Source organism: Charadrius vociferus, unplaced genomic scaffold (assembly GCF_000708025.1).
Source record: "Charadrius vociferus isolate BGI_N301 unplaced genomic scaffold, ASM70802v2 scaffold545, whole genome shotgun sequence".
Taxonomy (NCBI): domain Eukaryota; kingdom Metazoa; phylum Chordata; class Aves; order Charadriiformes; family Charadriidae; genus Charadrius; species Charadrius vociferus.
In genome coordinates, this window is record NW_009648590.1 from 521022 (window position 1) to 541519 (window position 20498).

Below are 20498 nucleotides of genomic sequence, written 5' to 3' on the forward strand. Positions count from 1 at the left end.
TCCTTCTTTCCCTTTTTGAAGATTGGAGAGATGTCAGCCTTTCTCCAGTCCTCAGGCACCTCTCCTGTTCCCCATGACCTTTCAAAGATGATGGAGAGTGGGCTAGCAATAACATCTGCCAGCTCTCTCAGCACTCACTCTCTATTAGGTTAGAATTAGGTCAGAACTAGACTAGAATTAGATCAGTAGTTTTCTTCTTGACAAGTAATGTATCTATATTGCCCAAATCCTCTTTCAAATTGTTTCGTATCTCAATATACAATACAGAGAGTGTCCTAACACCTGCTTTTTATTATTTTATTTCTGGACAACAGTGGAAATTATGAAGAAGGCAGGGTGGGTGAGAGGCAAAAAAGAGGGAATGCTTTTTAACAGATAAATTCTATCTAATTGTACAGTTACCCCTCTAGTAATGCTTGTTTCTTGTAATACAAATACGTCCTGTCTGGAATCATGAAAGTTCACACACATCATTGGTTTCTGTAGAAGCCATTCCTGAATCCTGAATTTTTGAGGGGTTTTTGTCATCTTAATTTTCTTTTTAACTTGACTCCTTACAACCATTGATCCCTTTCCGGGAACTGATGGAAGAAATTCCTGTATGCTTTACATGAATGGAGCAGTTTGGCTTCTTTGCTGCCAGCTTCAGAGGTCTGTTGTTTTGGTTTTTAGCACTGAAATCATCTAACACTTCATCTTTCTTTTCCTCAAGAACTTTTCACCAGTTAGCTGGGAAAACTGAGGTGCTGTTTGGGTTTTGCAGATGCTGTCAAAGCTGTCTGCAGGCATGCAAACACATCAGGAGTCGTGCATCTTGATGAAGAATGCTATATATCCAACAGCAGATCTGCCATTCATGAGGTCTATAACTGCAATGAGGTTCCGCAAGATAATTTTTGATACAGGGAAGAGGAATCAGACCTTGTTATACTTGGTCCAGAGAAAAAAGTAGAGAAAACATACGCTAAAAAAAGCTTCTTGAGACATTTCACCGCATGTCAGCCCATGTTTTATTTTCATATCAGTGACACACTTGGGTAGGAACTTCTCTTTCCACAATATTCTTTATTAGGTTACCAATATAAAATGCTATGAAATACGGAACCACGACCACTCAAATATTTTAGCTCTCAAAAAACCAAAATTGACAAGAAGTTTGTTTGTTATTTAAATTCTCACAGTACTTTAGATCTACTTAGCACTAACCTTAAACTCAGCTCTGTTGCTACAAATTGTGCAATTTTTATTCTTCCAAAATGCAGAGGTGAGGACAATGGAGATAGTAGCAAACTGGACTTGCAGGTTTACTTGAATAGCCAATTTTCAAGCTTATGCTACAATTACTGTTTTTTTGCAAGGGCAAGTCCTGCCTGACCAAGCTTGTGGCCTTCTATGATGCAGTGACTACATCAGTGGATAAGGGAAGAGCTATGGATGTCATCTACCTGGACTTCTGTAAGGCCTTTGACACAGTCCCTCACAATACCCTTCTCTCCAAATTAGAAAAACACGGATTTGATGGATGGACTGTTCAGTGGATGAGGAATTGATTGGATGGTCACAACCAGATGGTAGTGGTCAACAGCTGGATGTCCAGAAGGAGACTGGTGACAAGTGGTGTCCCTCAGGGGTCCATATTGAGACCAGTACTGTCTGGTCTCGATCGAATGCACCCTCAACAAGTTTGTGGGGGACACCAAGCTGAGCGGTGCAGCTGCCATGCCTGAGGGACAGGATGCCATCCAGAGAGACCTGGACAGGATCAAGAAGTGGGCCCATATGAACCTCATGAGGTTCAACGAAGCCAAATGCAGGGTCCTGCACCTGGGTCAGTGCAACCTCCAGCATCAACACAGGCTGGGGGATGAAGGGATTGAGAGCAGCTCTGAGGAGAAGGACTTGGGGGTGTTGGTGGATGAGAAGCTCAACATGAGCTGACAATGTGCGCTCACAGCCCAGAAGGCCAACTGTATCCTGGGCTGCATCAAAAAAAGCGTGTCCAGCAGGTTGACGGAGGTGAATCTGCCCCTCCGTTCTGCTCTGGTGAAACTTCACCTGGAGTACTGCATCCAGGTCTGGAGCCTTCAGCACAGGGAAGACATGGACCTGTTGGAGCAAGTCCAGAGCAGGGCCATGAAGATGGTGAGACTGCTGGAGGACCTCTCCTATAAGCACAGGCCGAGAGAGGTAGGGTTGTTCAGCCTGGAGAAAAGAAGGGTCTGGGAGACTATTGTGGGGTTTCAGTACTTAAAGGGGGCCTACAGGAAAGACAGGGACAAGCTTTTTAGCAGGGCCTGTTGTGATAGAACAAGGAGTAATAGCTTTAAACTAAAAGAGGGTACATTTAGATTAGATATAAGGAACAATTTTTTTTTTTACAATGAAGGTGGTGAAACACTGGAACAGGTTGCCCAGAGAGGCAGTAGATGCCCCATCCCTGGAAACATTCAAGGTCAGGTTGGACGGGGCTCTGAGCAACCTGATCTCGTCGAAGAGGTCCCTGCTCATTGCAGAAGAGGTTGAACTAGACGACCTTTAGAGGCCCCTTCCAACCCCAACTATTCTATAATTCTATAATTACAAATTTTATGCTAAATAAATAAAAGTATTATAGATTTGAACTGGTGTGAGACAATCAGGAAATAAAACCAACAGTAAATATGCAACTTTTCAGTCTATAAACTCTGTCCTATTATGTAATATTGATGCTGAAACCGGTAAGTTTTTTCAGTACATAAGTAATTCCAGTGAAATTTTACAATCAGTCATAAATCACATAATATTTCTAGTACACTAATACAATATTTTTCAATACATAGCAAGAGTCTGCAGATCTTTCAATCACGACACAATATCAAGGGAATTCTCCACTGACAATCAGGTTCTTTAAAAGAAACAATGCAAAAGAAAGAGTCACTGATTATATATAGTGAGCGTTAAGACCTTTTGGTGAACAACATTGCCATAATCACTGTAATGCATCGCTGTTGTCATTAAGCAGTTTAGATGACAACAGATCTGAATTCCTGGTATGCAGCACATATTGAGTAATTACTACTACACTAAAATATTTTATCTTCTCTTTGTACCTATCTACCTTTGTAGATAGATTACACTACGATAACAAAGAGAAAGTTTAGAAGTCCCCATTACAATATTAAATAGAGAAAGATGTCTGATAACAGAAGCTTATTTAATCTATCAAACAAAGGGTATGTCTCTTGGGACAACTGCAATACTTTGTAGGATATCCAAGTTAGTTTTAAAGGAGGTAATATATGCTGGAGGCAAACTAATCACAGCAGAACACTGTTCTGCCTGGACTAATTTACACCAAGAAATAAGATCACTGAGTAGGCTTCTGCTCACAACAGAGTCAGCCCACTGAAGATTACCTACAGCATCTCTAATACTGGCAGAATAAAGAAGGTGATAGCTCAAGTTAAATACAAAATTAATTCTCAAAACATTTTTTAAAAATACATCTAACCAACAGATATGTCAAATTCTCTGTTAGCATAAGGTTTATACCAAGGCTGAATGCTTGTTCGAGCTTGATACAGGTTCCAGGGAATACAATTAAACAAGACAAGAACACAACAATTCTTTCTGTCCTTAGAACTTCAACAATTCGTAACGCACATCAAAAGCTGCTTCTGCAAAATTTTGTTTAGACTAATTTTATGCCATCTGGAAGAAAAAGACAAAGCTTTCTTTTTTGAAAAGCAGTACTATTGCCAGCCACTAGAAGTGAGACTTTGAAAAAAATTAAAAATCTTATGTTCCCTTCTTACCAACCACTGCAAAAACTGCAAATTACCAAAAAAAAAACCCAAAACAAAACAAAACCTAACAATTGGGCATTGCTTCTTCTGCTAGTCCTTTGAAGTGGGAAGCATCAAGATAAAGATATGTTATAGGTTTTCATCAATACACACACAGTTTAAACAGACCACACTAAGCCTTTCTTTCTCAGGCCAACAAAATGTTGACACTTTTCTATTCTACCCACAGAATTCACTGTGAAGAATCACATGAATTCAGCTACAGGTGAAGATCACCCATAGCGTAACTTGCCTCCGCCTTGCTATGTTTGCCATAACCCACTGCCTTCTCAGTAAATAAAACTAACTGCAGGAAGAGAACGGTTCACAAACATTCAAAGGGACTGTGATAGCATTTAAAGTAGTAGTGAGACCACCATCTCACTCTTCAAATTCCCTCTTTCCCCAAATTACTTTTCACAAACATTTGATCTTTTGTTTCTAGACATTATAAAATTGACAAGTAATCAATCAGTTTGAAACCCTGCTTTTAAGGGATCACAAATAAAAGTAAGGTAGAAATAGTTACACATCAGTTTGCAGTATCTTAGTGGCTTTACGACCATGTGTCCTTCTCTCCACCTACTCTAGTTGCCTCCGGTGTACAGGCTATCAGGCAAAGCACTGAGCAAGAGCTTAACTTCCATATCAAAACATAAAATCAGAGTAGGTTGGTACTTGAGCCATGCTCTTACTTCTCATATTCTCCAGCTGGGTCACCTTTACATGCCCGACCCATGGACATTGACAGGACCCAGGCACCACTACTCCATTTTTAACCTCACTCCCTCATAGTGGGCCTTTCCTGCCCAGAGAGGAGCAGGAATCTCATTCCTTCACCTTCATCTTTCCCTTACTTGATAGTCCTATGCTGTCCTGAATCAAAACTAAGCTTCAGACTGAGGCTGACCTTTTTTACTGAAAACCAATGTTTTTTACCAGGAAAAGCTTAAAGCTCCTTCCTTCTATATTGGACTTTGAAATTCATTAGGGCTTTTTTTCACTTCTACTGGACTTAGATGCTTGACTGTACCAGAATAGTCTTTCTGAATTATTCTGGTGCCTGGCCTTGATTTGAATAAGAGGAAGACTTGTTTATTAGGTTTGATTTTTGAAAAAGGATAGGCAACATCATTTAATGTACATTATTTTTCACAGCTGGAAAAAAGGCAACAAATTTCATGCTTCTCCCTCTAAAATTAGTTATTTTGAGCTGTATTATCCATCTTGTTTCCAGAAAGAAGAAGCAGGGGGGACAATAATATATGTACTATAAACTTGTCTGTTCACAGAAGCAAATACAACTGTATGGAAAATGGGTTCTAAGTTACCAGCTGTCACTGCCCATTGTTTTGTGGTGGTTTGGGGTTTTTTGTTGGGTTTTGTTTTCAGGTTTTTTGTTTGTTTTTGTTTAAGAAATTTAAAAAATATTTACAAAATACCAAAAGATAATTTGCACTAGCCTATGGCAAACCAACAAATCTAAAATATTTCAGCCTATTTTAAAATATTTCAGTCTGTTACACACTTGGAGCTTTGCATTTAAAAAGTGGTTAAAATTACAAGCAGAGTACAGAAAATACAAAACACAAAACTTAATTGCAGATTTATTTTACTGTGATTGAGACCTAGGTTGGATTATACTCTAAAAAATTACGAGAATTAGTGAAAAGTTACTATTTCCGATAAACTCTAGGAATTAGAGCTCATAAAAATTACTCTCACCAAAAATGTAATTACTAGCTGAAAGCTTCAACAGTACTAAACATTAATGGAAAAATTTAAGAAAAAGTTGGCTACTGTCAGTCTTGATAGGATTAAGCCTCCTGGAATTTCAGAAATAACCTTTTCTTTAATTTTGAGAACTTCCACTCAGTAAAGGATTCTTTCCACAAAGGGTATTTTCTACGTTACTCAAGAACTCTACAGTAAAACCCATCTGCTATCATGCATAAAACCTATCAGACTATCTATCCAGTCTTTCCCAAGTGGCTGATCTTTTCTTTTTCTGGTGATTTACATTCAGATCATCTTCTTAAAGAAAGTACAGACACTTTTGATAGTAACTCCTATGACTCTTACAAGGCACTTCATGATATTCTTCTGACACCACCTCTTATTCATCATTGCTTTAAAGTATATTTTTCTACTTTATCTAATCAACACTGTAAAGTAGTAAATTTATAGTCACTAACTTAAGGTAGATCACAGAGTCACTTAAAAATATGCATTTCACCCTCAGGCTTTTTTTTTTTTTTGTCCAAATTACAAATTCAGTAAGAAAATAAGATCAAATACAATTTACTCGGCTGGTACGATTCCAAACATAAATAAAAGGAGATAAAAATGTACTTCCTCAATGTCAGTTTATAGCTATTACTATTTAATATAGTACCACAAATGTGACTGTAACAAGAAAGGCATAATTCTGAGCCACGAAGGAGCTGTATGTCATTATTTGGTAACATCATGAGAAGCATGGAAATATTAATTCTTTGGTAAAGTTACTATGGATGGCTATACTGCTGAGGACCCCCCATCAGTCCTGAAGTTAGAATGTTAGTATTGACAGACATTTTTTTCCCTTTGTAATATCTTAAACAAAGAAAGCATTAATAGCTTAATGATCAGACATATGAGCCATCAGTCAATCCAGGTGCCATGCAACCATTATATCAAAACTACCCCATATAGCATGAACCCTTTGAACCCTTTAAATTAGCCTGGACAAATTCCCTCCTTTCCCAAAAGGATTTCCTACTGTAAACATATGCTTTATCACAAACTCAGCATTTTTCAAGTATCTTTTTCCATCCAGATAACTCAGCTTGGTAATGTATAATCACTGAAAAACGTCCCTAAAACCTTCCTTGCTTTTTTTCATTTTTCAGACTCTACAGTACTTCAAATTGTTGCCACTCCCTGTTATAAGCTAATTACAGACATGCTAGTCTTGCAGAACAGTCATCAACTCTCCTGAAAAAAGTGAATTGCATAACAAAATCTCTGATACATCATTAATGTTATTAGAGTGATCATGGATCCTTTTGTCTCCAGAAGCACTCCAAAAAGTTTTCTACCATGTATTTCGACAGACAGCAAAACATAGGACTCAAAACCAGTATATATTTTAAATTATAGCTTGCATGAAGCTGTATCACTATAGTCTGAAATACTGGCAATACATACTTCTATATTGAGAATATGCATTTAATTTTAGTCCCACAGTAACAAAAGTACATTGGGACTAAACCACACCTAACTTCTGTGTAACTAAGTTTAACTTTTGTTCAGTTTTGGCATCACTTTGTTAATGGTTTCATTAGCAGAAGGATTAGCTCGTTTATCCCACTAGTCAAGAGCAGAGACCTGAGAGATGTCATTCAATTTCTGGCATTATACTTCTCCGACTGTGCAGAATTCATGAAAGAATCACTGAAACGGAGGTATGGCCTTGTATTTCCAATAGTAAACAAGAGAAACCCTTGTAGTCAGTTTAATAAACCAATGCTATTTAGGTGCTAGTTAGAAGTTTACGGCTGAAAATAAAGTATGATGCCAAATAACTGTTACTCCCAGAAAATATGCAAGTTTGCAGTATTACTTCCGCTATATCTCTGTAGAAAAGAAAAAACCCAAATTTTACATGTTCTTAAACAAAAGTTTGCAGCAACAGAAACCATTTAGCAGTCTGAGAAAAAAAATTGGTGACAATGGGAACACAAAACACCACTTTTGTATTTGCTAAATATCTAACTGGAGTTATTGCCAGGTCTAGAAAACAAGATGCAATCTGTTCTAAATGGAATGGCATGTATGAGAATAATGTTGATGTTATGGTCAGAGAAGCATTTCTTTTTCTGGTAACAGTATATTTGAAACGTTTCTCTTTTATTAAAAAAACATTTTCATAGTTTAATCCTCACAAGGCAGAAAGTGTTCTGGAGATGCACACTGCATCCCAACTGTTTTCTAGCACACTCCCTCCAAATAAAAATACAACAAACCATTGTGCAGGAGTGTTTGAAGAGTAAATAAAAATTCTTCAGAGTACTTTCTTTCACCAGCGTTCCACTCAACTGCTTGCAAGGAAACCTGAACGCTAGCTAGGAGCTTCTGCCTGTAAATATCATTGGTATGTCAGAAGATTTCCCCCTTCCCTGCCTAAACGTCTCCTTAAATTACATTCAGATTTCTGTGGTATCATAACAACTTCAATATGGCACATATTTCAGTATTTTGTAAAGGTTTCAATTCCATTTCCACCTCCAGTTATTTTTGGTTTACATTTTTCATCCTGGCTGCTCTGCAGGGTGTACATCCTTACAATATTTATGTGAGGTCTTACAGCTCTAACATGGAATATTGTTAACTACTATAAAAAACAAAACCACATCGAGATATATCCTGAAGCGATATCCTGTATTATAGGATATGCAACAGATTTCACCATGTTTTACTGAAACATGTGTCAAAGCAATGCAATTCCTGATGGTAAAATAAAAGTGAGTCATGCAAAAAATGGTTGTTTGGGCTTTTACGAGATTCATACGAACTTTCTTTCAATTCCATTCATGGGAACGCACAATCCGCATTTGTGCGGCTTGATTTTTCAAGTTTAAATGAGTAAAATATCCAAAACAAATCTCAACAAAACTGTTTTGCTTTGCTTGCTACGGGTCAGTATCATGTAAAATGCCGAAACATTTCCCCCCCCCCCAGGTGGTAATTGCAGATGAGCCTGGATTCACTTGGAACCGACCACAAGCTTTCTAAATGGCCACAAACCATTCTAAGTATTCCAGGTATGTCCCAAAATTTGGATTCACTGTATATCGCAAAAACGCTGTGCAGAGCATGAAAATTAGAATTAATGTGTACTTCGATAATTCTTATTTTTTATTTTATAGAAGTCATTTGTGAAAGGTTATGCAGTATACTTTATAGTTCAAGTACCTAAAAGAAACTGTTGACACGTATTAATGTCAGAGTTAATTGCTCTTCTAACTGCGGCTCACTCTCTTTAAGTACTTTATTCTAGAACACAGTAAAAAGGCTGGACTTGAAACAAAGTGGAGACCAACTCTAGTTGTTTTAAGTTTAGAACATTCCTTACTTCAACTAAAGCAGTGTTTAGCTGGGGACCTTAGGCAAGGATAGAACATAGCATTAACTTTCTTTACAGACCATTTTCCAAGTTTTGCACACAATCTCACATTGTCACACTCACTAAATCAGAGCAGAATTTGCAAGATACCTACACAAAGCAGAACTATCTAGAGCACAGTTTGGAGAATACAACTACCTATCTATGCACACTATTTTCTTTGTATAACTTTCATCCATTATATAAAGCAATGTGTAAACACTGAAGACCAAGTATAGCAAATGCTTAAAAGATTAAATATACTGTATTACTGTGTTTACATGTCTATATTTTATAGTTCTATTGGAGCGTGTGCATTTGAGTACACACGTATGTATATTATATAGCATTTACATTAGAGTCTTCAAAAAAGTGGGGCTAGTCTGTTTGTGCTAACAACTGGACAGAAGCTAAAACCAGCTAAACTTATGTGAGACACTCCTACTTGGCTTGATAAGGAAGGATAAGTGGAAGTTAACTGGTATCGCCCATATCTTCTAATGAAACATTCTATAATCTATTCCCACTTTCCTGTGTAGTCAATGTAGTTTGCATCAAACACCTACTTAATAAGGCTACTAAATCACTTCAAAGGACAGTCTTCAACAAAGTACATGGCAAAATATGTCAATTTAAGCATGTAAAGCTCTGTCAATGAGCACTTTTTGAGCAGCTCTAACAGATTCTTACCAGCTCCGGTGTATCTTCTGCTAATGGCAAAAAAGTAGCTTCCAGAATAGCAACTTGATCAGTGCTGAGCTTCTGCCACAGACTAATCAGCATAATCATCAGATGGGTGGCACTTTTCAACTTTGTGAATGCCTGGAACATGTTGGCTTGATTTTCTTCTGCTGCATCTGCTAGAGCTATTACCTGCAAAAGTTACAAACGTTTGTTAAGTATAATTTTACCATCCGTGAACACTCAACACTGAAATTACCTTTGGCACACTCTTGTTTTCCTTTAGAAGATCCCGAGGAATTCTGTTTTCCATAAAAACAAACTAAAGAGTATTAAATGAGTTATCATTTATCTAGATTATTATCTCTTTTTGTGTACCCAAGGCAATTTCAAGTCCATACGGCAACAGGATTAATCTATCTAGTACAATCAGTGTAGAAAGGATTCTGTTTAGAGCATCTTCTTAAAGCGTTCCTGAAATTGATCCCCATCATATCACATAATACATGATAACAAAGTAACTTTCAGGTTTATAAGACACTAATCCATATATGACCAGTAAGCCTACTGTATTAATCAAAAACAATACATTGATTTTATTCAATTAAAAATGCAGTACATAATTATTTCCACATGAACATAACTGCCATCTGTTATTTTATTAACTCTTGGGTGTCTCTGTGTTTTGCACTAGTTGCTTCAGCCAAAATGTAAACATTATGGATCATGTGTATGAAAGCAATACCACTTCAACCGCCAGACATTATGAAAGAATGTTCAAAATAAAATAAAATGGCAGATTCACTCCTTGTAAGATGGTAAGATAGTTTTGCTGAGTACTTCAAGATGGGGAAAAACAGAAGAGCTATTATATGATATTCTACTCAGTGCAGAAATTGCTTGCCATTGTATATAATACTGTCCACTCATAGCATTACAAAAATTGATATTTTGAAAAATATTGCTATAAATGCCTTCTTTCTTGAAATACAATGTTTAGACATTTTCCATCACTGGTGAAAGTGAAGATGACAGAGATTTCAATATGCAATTGCTATCATTTCAATATGAAAACAAGAGATTTTTCCATGGTATTTGAACTGAATTACTTCAACTAAGGGAGAGGAACAAAGGTTAGGGGTTTCTTCTGGGGGAGCACAACTTACAAGACCCAATCTCATGAATGCCACTACATCTTCACGTTGCCTGAATAATACTTGGCTTACAGCAGCACTGATTATCTTCACTGTCATTTAAATCAACATAAAGCATCTCCCTCAACCACTTTTCTCCTTCTGTTTATTAATCTGCAAAATGGGGCAATAGGTGCTTGACTGGAGTTGTGAAAAGCCTCACAGAAATGCAGTTAAAGTGTAATTAGTATTGCAATCGAATTTACAAAGTAAAACTTGCAGAGCTTGATCCATTAACATTTGGCAACAGGCAGAAAACGAAAATACTATACGATGCATCTTCAGCCGGGAAACGAAGCCAACCAGCTGTTAGCATTTGGTGGAGGAAAACTATTTTTAATCTGCAATACTGGCATTAGAGATGTGTGTGTTCCCTCCAAGCTCCCATGTGACTAGGAAGATAAAGAAAACAGAATTTTAGGGAACTATAAATATGAAACATTTCAAACAAAATGTGTTGATAGCTTTTGTTTTAGATTTTAAAATGTAATGTTTCCAAATAAAATGGAGAACCCACAGGACACTCATGAGTCCAAACACTACATAAATCAGAGCCAAGTAACAAAACAAAACAAAAAAAGCCCAGCTAACCATGCGAAGGAGAAGTGAGAAATTAATCCCAAATAGTGAAATTCAACATAAAATACTTTGGTTAGAGGAGACTAGTAGTATCACAGACACGTCAGCTGATTTAATCATGCCCGCATTCAGACCAAAGCCCTGATGTTCTGTATACCTCATGTTCTGCAGAAGGTGGAGTTCCATATTGCAGTTACTTTTCAACAGAGTTATGGGTGACAAAGCTACATGACAAATGCAACACTACATAGTACCTACATCAGTTACATCTGATGACTGTAACCAGTAGTTGTATGCACTACACAGCTTCGTATTTCTGAGGAGACAAGCAACAGTAGAGAAATTCTCCTCAGTCTGACAGGAGACTTCAAATATCTAATCACCTTTCCTGTCCAATACGCATTTGAGAATTTTGGGAAGAAAAATATGCTAAGATGAACTTAAGACACTTATGACATTCATCAGTATGCTTCCTATAATATCATTACTGGATGGGATAGTGCAATAGATAAATTCAGAATTCCTGGCATTTGGAATAAGGGCAGGCTAGCTGTATCCTACCATGGATAACGCTCAGCTAATATCAATTCTGATGAAAAAGCAGGCAAAGACAGCTGCACTTGTGTGACAACTACCTGAAGAGCACTTAAACAACAAAAGTAAAGGACACTTTCTAGACTGAGTCATTAATGAATGGTGGTCTCTCATGCTGTGCTATATTTCAACGTACACTGTACTGTACACCTTAAGGATCCTTCATTTCACAATTTGCTTTCTTTCCATTTTATAACAATGAACAAAGGAGATGCTCACCTTTTCATAGGCTATAGATGTAAAACAAATATCCCAGTATTCCTAAACAATACCTAATGCACCAAGCCTATAAGCTATTTTGAAAGCAGCTTGACAAAAAACCCTAAATAGTACAACTGTTCAAGAAGTTTGTCTTTGGTACAAAATTTATAGTTCTGAAGGCAGAATAATACAAGATAAATATTATAGCAGTGACAGGCCTAAGTTTCTAAAGAAGGGGTGCAGTCTTGGAGTATTGCAGGTCACTGAAACGTATATCAAGTAACTCTTTAAAGACTGCATATATACAAGTTCTACTTTATGCTTGCAGAGAAACCAGAGAAGGGAAAAAACATCTGTAAGTACTAATTATTCTGTTAGTAGATGAATAACATAGCTTTCTGAGACCTGGAATATCCAGGATAATACAATATTAATTACCATACGATAATGTAGGCACACACAGTCATTGTCATTTAAAAAATGCCTATATCATAGACAGAAACAAGGTTGTCAAAACAGCACCCTTTTAGATATGCTGAGAACTGAAAGCCAACGCAACATAGAAAGCAGCTGGAAGGGACTAAAAATAACTTTGACAATACATGGCTCCACAGTAAATATTTAACATGAGGGGAAAAAAAGAAGTCTTTCCTCTCAGAGGAAAATTACTCTAAAAAACTCCTAGGACATCAGCTATAAATTTTAGAAGCATTCTGAGGTTCTTCATTCAAACACTTGCAGAATTTAAGAATGAAGAAGTTCTAAAACCATGACATTCACATTTTTAATTATTTTATTTTCACCTGAAAATTATCTCTAATTGTATTTTACAATAGTTGAGGGAAATAAAGAATCTATACCCTTTGCAAACTGAGATCCTAGTCTCTTCAGACTCAGTCACAGCTTCTCCATAATTTCCCAACAATTCTTCAATTCTCACAGTAGTTGTTCAATCTGTTTAGTTAAGATCTATTATATTATCATTCTAAACAGATATAAAATACCAAAATAAAGAAACTTCTCCCTGTCTCACTTTTTCACAGGGTAGATGGAAAAATACATTGCAACTGGCAGTCCGTAGTGTAGCTTAGATGCAAAGTTTTTAGGCCAACAGGAAACTATCAAGTAAAAAGTCCATCTATAGTGCATAAGGCCTACCATTGCCTATTTAATATTTTTCTCTCTCCTTCTTTAATATGACAAAGCTTTCAAATGAAGAAAATTAAAACTATGTCTTTCAAACTTTCTAAAAGCAATGGAAGAAAGGAAAGTGGCTGATACAGGAAAGATTTAAGAGGTACTGGAATGGGTTGAAAGTACAGTAATGAATATATATTTTTACAACTCACCAAAACTTGATTTTCATTTACATCCTTTTTTGTTTAAATTTTTCTGACCAAATTCTTGACCTGTTCCAATACACCTAGCTAGCAAAGTACAGGCGGGTGAAGTTATTAATGGAAGCGGAGAGGAGAGGAGCGGAGAGGGAACTATTCTCTAAATTAAGATCATATTTAAGATTTTTTTACTAAATTTCATATTCACAGTTGCAAAGGCAGAGCTGAAATCCAGAAGTACTTTTATAATCTTGAGAACTTCACCTCTCAACACTATTACCAGGATTTGACCGCAATGATTTCTCAGCACAGAGTATTTCTTATGTTTTCAGCCTTAAGTGTTCAAGCAGAAATATTTCTCTTCACGCTTATTTCATTGCTAAGTAGACCTTATAAGATGTCAAGCATTTGAAAATTGTAAACTAATGGTGCATCAAGTTTTTAAAACAATCAGATTTCTCCATTATTAATGCTTAAATATATTTTTAGGCAGTGTTTAACATCCAGCAATAACTTCAAAATTACTAATCCCTCTTGAAAAAATCTTGCAACATACCCACTCTTGTATATTCAGACAAGTTCCCTGGGGCAATAACGAACATCATTCTCAGGCTTATTCCAATAATACAAAAAAATACAAATACAATTCCAAAAATAAAAAAATGCCTTATGATTAGCTGGCTAGGAAGCTGAAGAAAACTTTGAAAAAGTAAAGGGCGAGGACTGAGTATGAAGTTCCAAGGAGCTTTCTTTTGAGTTGGTAGTATATTTTCTTGGAGTCCCTACCACCATTGGGACTGAATACTCTCACAGGTTTTATACTACAGTCTAAAATGAAGAACAGGAAACATGACTGTCAATTTGTTTTTCTTTTTTTAAAGCAGCCAAGAAAAACGTAACTGTCCACCACTGGTGAAACTTTAGCCAACTAGTCTTATTCTCACCTAGTTCTATCACACTGGGTTCAGCTTCTAGTAAATTTGAAGTATCTTCATTTTTAGCAGAAGTTTGGCATTTAAGGAATACAGAATCTTTTTACATTTCATCCATAGGACTTAGGAGCAAGTGTCTTATGCAAAATTTGTTGAAAATATGAAAAATAACATCAGAAATGTAATTACTCTGAAATGGACACAGGGATGATGAATTATCAAGACTCTTATGGACTCCACATTATTTAACCCATAATGCAAATTTTTATACCTGTTTTCAGAAGAGCTATTCTGTACATAGAGTTATACAAGCAAAAACAGAGATCACAAGCTCACAGGTCTCTTCCGGCAATCGTTCTTAGCTTAATATAGAATAATTTATTGCAAGGTACTTAACTGATCCTACCCCTTCCAAATATTTTTAAACAAAATTAGATCTTCATAAAGCAGGATTTTAATGCATGTAGAGCAGAAAAAAAAATAAAATAGAAAGCTGAAAAATGCTGGGATTCCTGCTTGTTCATTCTAATTGCAATAGGACATTTACTACTACTCTATTTCACTCTTCCCCACATTCACTCATATTGGAGAAGGAAATACAACCCAGTTGCTAAATCCATTACAAGATCTAACAGAATATTTTTCTTGTGGTTTTAAGAAGTCTCCATCACGTACCCTAGTTCACATAGAACATGTAAGAATTTAAAGTAAAATATTTTTTTCCTTACGAGCCCATTTGTTTACCTTGCACACATGGCATGCAGCCACATACAAAAGCTAAGACACAGCAAAGAAAACCTTTAAAATACATAACATAAGTGATAATATCAATGTAATTAATAAAATCCCAAATATTCCTTATTCTGGGAGTAAACTTTTTTTTTTTTTTACGGGCAATTCCCAAAGTCGTTTACAACATAACAAAACAGTGATTAGCAGCCTGATTCCCTGTGCAGACCATCTCACTCAACAACCATTGTGCACACAGCTTTTGACAGGTGACTAAAGCTTTATGGAATGCGGGCAAAGATATCCATGTCAGAGAGCGATCTTTATCAAACACTCAGTCACCAGAAAGAATAACCATGTCACTCCCGCAAGGGAGCACTTCTAAACGCTACGGCATTCCCACAGCGCTGCAATGGGTACGTGAGAGCGTACCTTGGGATTAAGTACCTCAGGCCACAATTATCTGACCCTTGTAAGAATGTCTCGGCTAGTGCTAACTATGACCGCAGTTTTTGAAACTGTGGCATTGGCCCACCGTGATGACAACAAAGCATCAATTCACTAGAAACTGAATACTCAACTTTCAAGTGAAGCCCAACACGACCCCGATCTGAGAAGACAGCACAGAGATGAAAGAAGCTGCAGCACTACGACCCACGCTTTATCAGGATGCACCCAGCTACCTCCCGAAATTTTATTGCCTCACTTGATGAACATGAAATTACTGATCATCACAAGTAATTACTATAGCGATCTCTGCCTCTGGAAACTAGAACAGCCAGATCAATGAAATACTCAAGGTTGCAATGGAAGCTGTGTGGTTTTGTTTTCTTCTTTGTTATTTCCATGACAGAATTATGATTAACAGCTCTATTGCAACTTTAGCTGGAAATTGCCACGAAGCCGTATTATCTACATGCACATCACAGGTTACAGATTAAAATGGCAACCAACTCAAACATTCTATAAAAGCCAAAGGCATGTACTCTTTAAATTTAGAATGATCTTTTGAGATTTCACATATAACAAACCGTGTCTTAACCTCCACAAACCAAGTGGAGGCAATAGTGTATTATTATCATGGAGAGTCACACTGCATGTTATTTTATTACACTTTAAGAACTAGTAACGATGATATCAATAAGAAGTCTTTCAGAATAAAGCAACTATCATTTCAACTATCCACAGACATAATAGTATGAAAATGAACAATTCAAAAGGAAAACAGATCTCTACCTTTTTTGTTTTTCCTCTTTAAAACACTCAAGAAGCACAGAGGCTACTGCTTTTTTCACAAGTCTCTATTCCCCCAGTTTTTATCTACACCACTGTACCCTAACTAGAAAGTTTTTTTGAATGTTACTGCAAAATATTTAGTGGGTTCAGAACCCGAGGCACCGGAGTCCATTAACTAAAAGCACTTGATTGTTAATACATTTAAACCCAAATTAAAACCCTGATAGGTCAATGTCAGTCTACTCCATAGCAAATCTGTATTTTGACTGGAAAAAGTATTTAAATAAGCTATGCCTGCAAAATACAAGCAAGACTATATGGTTAGCTCTACACTACAAATAGGTACAATCTAATTAAAGGAAGAATATTCATACGCTCTTAAGTCTAAACACGCAGCTCTTCATGTGTATAACTCAATGTTGAAAATTCTTCTGTCTTATCAATACTAATGTAGTGGCAAAAACCTGCTTGTTTGCATCACTGTTGCCAGTTTCCTACTTTTACTTAAACACATCTTAGTGTTTTATATTGTTATCATTATTTGAGCTTCCTTGTTTAAATCCATGGTAACATAAAAGAAGAATTCCTGTTGTCTCTGGTACTTCTTCCATCTGTTGTAAGGATTACAGTTAGGGTTATTTTAACTTGAATAATTTACTTCTATTTGCTTGATTTTTTATTTTTTTTTTAAAGAGGTATAGCATTTTTGAGAAGCCAGATAAATTAGTATGGTCAATACCTGACACCTGACCTCCTCTTAGCAGTCTATTCACAAGTAAATATCACAGACAGTTTTGCATGTGAGTGACTTCTGATTTGGTACAACTATTAAACACAAAGATGTGGAAAAAAACAATTCTTGAAGGAAAGAATATATTCCACATTCCAAAACACATAAGATGCTTCTAAATGAACTGGAAAGTTCTACATTATAAAATCCAAATTTAAAAGCAGACTTATAAAATTAGTAGCTTATCTGAGTGAAATAACATCTGGTACAAATTACACAAAACCCAAGAAGCCAGCAAGTTACAATGAAACCTTACTTACTCCTTCAAAACAAAAGTTCCATTTAAGCATAGGGATGAGCTAAATAACACACAGATACATCACAGAATCTCTGATAGTCAATGAATATTGAAGACAGAGTTTCACTGTGAAACTGTGGTTGAATTGGCAGCAATGTATAAAAAATACAGCCAAACATTAGCTAAATGGAGACAGAAAGGTGGAGAGCTTGGTTTATATCATCAAATATACCCTATTATGTAATGATAACAAAAAAAAATTCCTTTACAACAAAGGAACAAATTTTAAACAGTGAAGTTGCACGCTTTGTATATTAAAATAAGCTGTGAACCTAAAGAAACAGCTTCAAAAACTAATAGAGGCCTCATCCTGCAAATTTCTAATAGTATTTCAGTCCAATGCAATCTCTGGATTAGACCCATTAGATCCTACTTCTGCAAACATTTATGTACAGTGAAGATCAATGGGTAAAATTAAGGATTTGCTAACTCCAGGGGGAACATTGGATTCATTCAGTAAAAGCAGGATTTCATCCTGTTAAAGACTACCACTCTCAGTGTAATTAGGCATATGCACCTAGTGGGAAAAAAGCATTTGTAGCATGTTAGATATCAGGGGATGAGTGCAGTTTTAGAAATTTCGACTAAATTCATAAATCATTGCTTCCCAGAAAGTACACAGTAAAACACATCTCCTAAATCAAGCTCAACTCATATTTATATATTACTATAATAATGAAATCAATAAACATGGTGACAAACACGTGGATAATAAAAACAAATCAAATTAACCAATAATATAGATATTTTTCCATCTGTATAGAGGAACACAAAGCCATTCCAACAAATTCTATTCCAACACCTTTAACAACAAAAGTATCAATATTAAACAAATCAGCAAGCCAGTCAAGACAGTGAAGTACTAAACTAAATTTCAAGCTCTTAAACTTGCCCACCCAATCCCACTTGCGATTTTGGCAGTTCTGCTTTATACTGAACCACCTGAGGAAATTTCCAGAACTCCCCATTCAGGCTGGCTAGCATATAATTTTAAGCAATTAGAAAACATTGTGGTTGCTAACACAGTGTCTGAGAGTAACAGGAAGACTCAGAATGATTAAATTAAAAGAATACACTCTGGAAACAAATTCTAAACATAGCAATCAAAGGAAATGGATGGCAGGGTAATTAGAAGCTCAAACTTAACTACGACACAAATTTCAGGACATCTCATTAAAATTACTTTTCTATTTTGAGTTACTTCATAGAATTTCTCTATTATTAGTAAAATCTTGAGAACGTGTGCCAGTACATTTGGAAATAAAACAGGCTTCTCAAGTCAAAGTGCAAAGGTCACAAAATATATTAATTGCTTGCTTGAATACCCCATCTTTGAATTACAAGTTTTTTGTAATTTCTTCTCCTTTTTGTTCTGAACTAGACATAACCATTTCAAAACAAAGGAACACCATGATGAAATGCAGGTTTTATAAAACTCAGTCAAAAACACCGCCTGTGTAAAACTTGAAGAGAATTCAACAAAAAGATTGGAGTTCACTAGGTTTTACTGGATTTACCAGCAAAAATAGAAAGATGGTTTCAAAAGAGTCATTTAGTGAAAGTAAAAATTCATTGTTCATGCAAGGTGACACCAGAGTAAGTTTCAGACAAAGCAGACTCTTGCATTCCTCCACGGATGAAGTACAGCACAATAATGCTTGCTCCACAGCAATACTCAGCAAGTAACATTACAAACTTGAGCTGCATCCTACTTCATACGATATTCAACTTCTATGCCAACAGTTATTGCCACACAGGCGTGATTATTTTCAGTGATGTAGCTTTCACTTTATGGGAGCAAGACAAGTATTGATAGACCAAAAATATCCTACTGCTAAGTCACACAGCAGGCGGACTTAACCTAATGAAGAAGCAAAGAGTTATCATATCCCTGCCTGCGACCCTCCAACTATAGAAAAAAAAAGAAAACTAAAAAGGAACCACCTGAAGTAACATTACAGTGTATTCAATGGCAACTTTTCACGTGGTCATCAAAAGAACATATATTTTTAGGGCACTGGATTTGTTGTGCTGCAGATAATGGCCAATGATGGTCATTCTTCTGCACACCTGGAAGCGCACCTTTTAACTCTTCTCTCAAACTGACAAATTAAGAATTCTCACCTGAAATACCTGCTAATTCACAAGCACAAAGCCCACAGGAACAGAATCAGGTGCAGTTTTCTTTACATGCACACCTGCCCTAGCCACACAAAAAACTCAGGCAGCGCATTCTGCCAGTTAAACCTGGGAGTGAGCTCTTAAGTAGAAAACAAAACATAAAACCAAAATAAGCAAATGTTCATCCCCCAAACTGGTTCATCTTATGTTCAAAACAAGAAAAGCTGCAAAACTAGTAATTTTTTTAGTGTGCAAAAATTATTTATTACAGGATTATTCTGACAAAGTAAGTATGTCTCACCATAGGCTGTGGATTGGTGTCCAATAAAGTAAATGCCAACACTGTATATGCATGTACATATTTACAGGGATTGGGCTTTATTATTAATCGTAACATTCTATGTTGATTTCTTGCTGCTCCCCTAAATATATCTGAAGCTATATGGCTTTCTAACATTCATTTCAAAATACATTATTTAATGATGCATTTATAATCTCTTAGCCTTTGAGAAATGTCATGAAAAAAAAAGTTCAAAATTGGCAGCACAGGCAAAAGTCCTTCACCCATGTCTTTGGAAATATGACTTTTTCCCTACTTTCAGTAAGCAAAATGCTAACTCCAGTCATATCCCACATTGTTGTTCTTTTCCTTAAAATAAATGAAAAGATAAAAGAGCTAACAAACAGATTAAAGAAAGTCCTTCCAATACGTTTAGCACCACTTCTCTACTGAAAGAACAGCTGTGTGGCAAACTTGCCAATTTTTGAGACAAACACAATTTTGACCTATCCTCACTACCTATGTACCTTGGTATGCTGACAGAAAAGCAAGACAGT

The 20498-nt window shown here is 36.2% G+C and overlaps 1 protein-coding gene across 1 annotated transcript in view; it reads right to left on the reverse strand.

The window, feature by feature from the left end:
• The window catches only part of BBS9 (Bardet-Biedl syndrome 9), a 316290-nt gene that overhangs the window by 164597 nt on the left and 131195 nt on the right, over positions 1–20498 (reverse strand). Inside the window, exon 19 of the mRNA XM_009886210.1 lies at positions 9661–9843. Coding sequence (XP_009884512.1) covers positions 9661–9843 — 183 coding nt within the window. The remainder of the gene's footprint in view (positions 1–9660; positions 9844–20498) is intronic.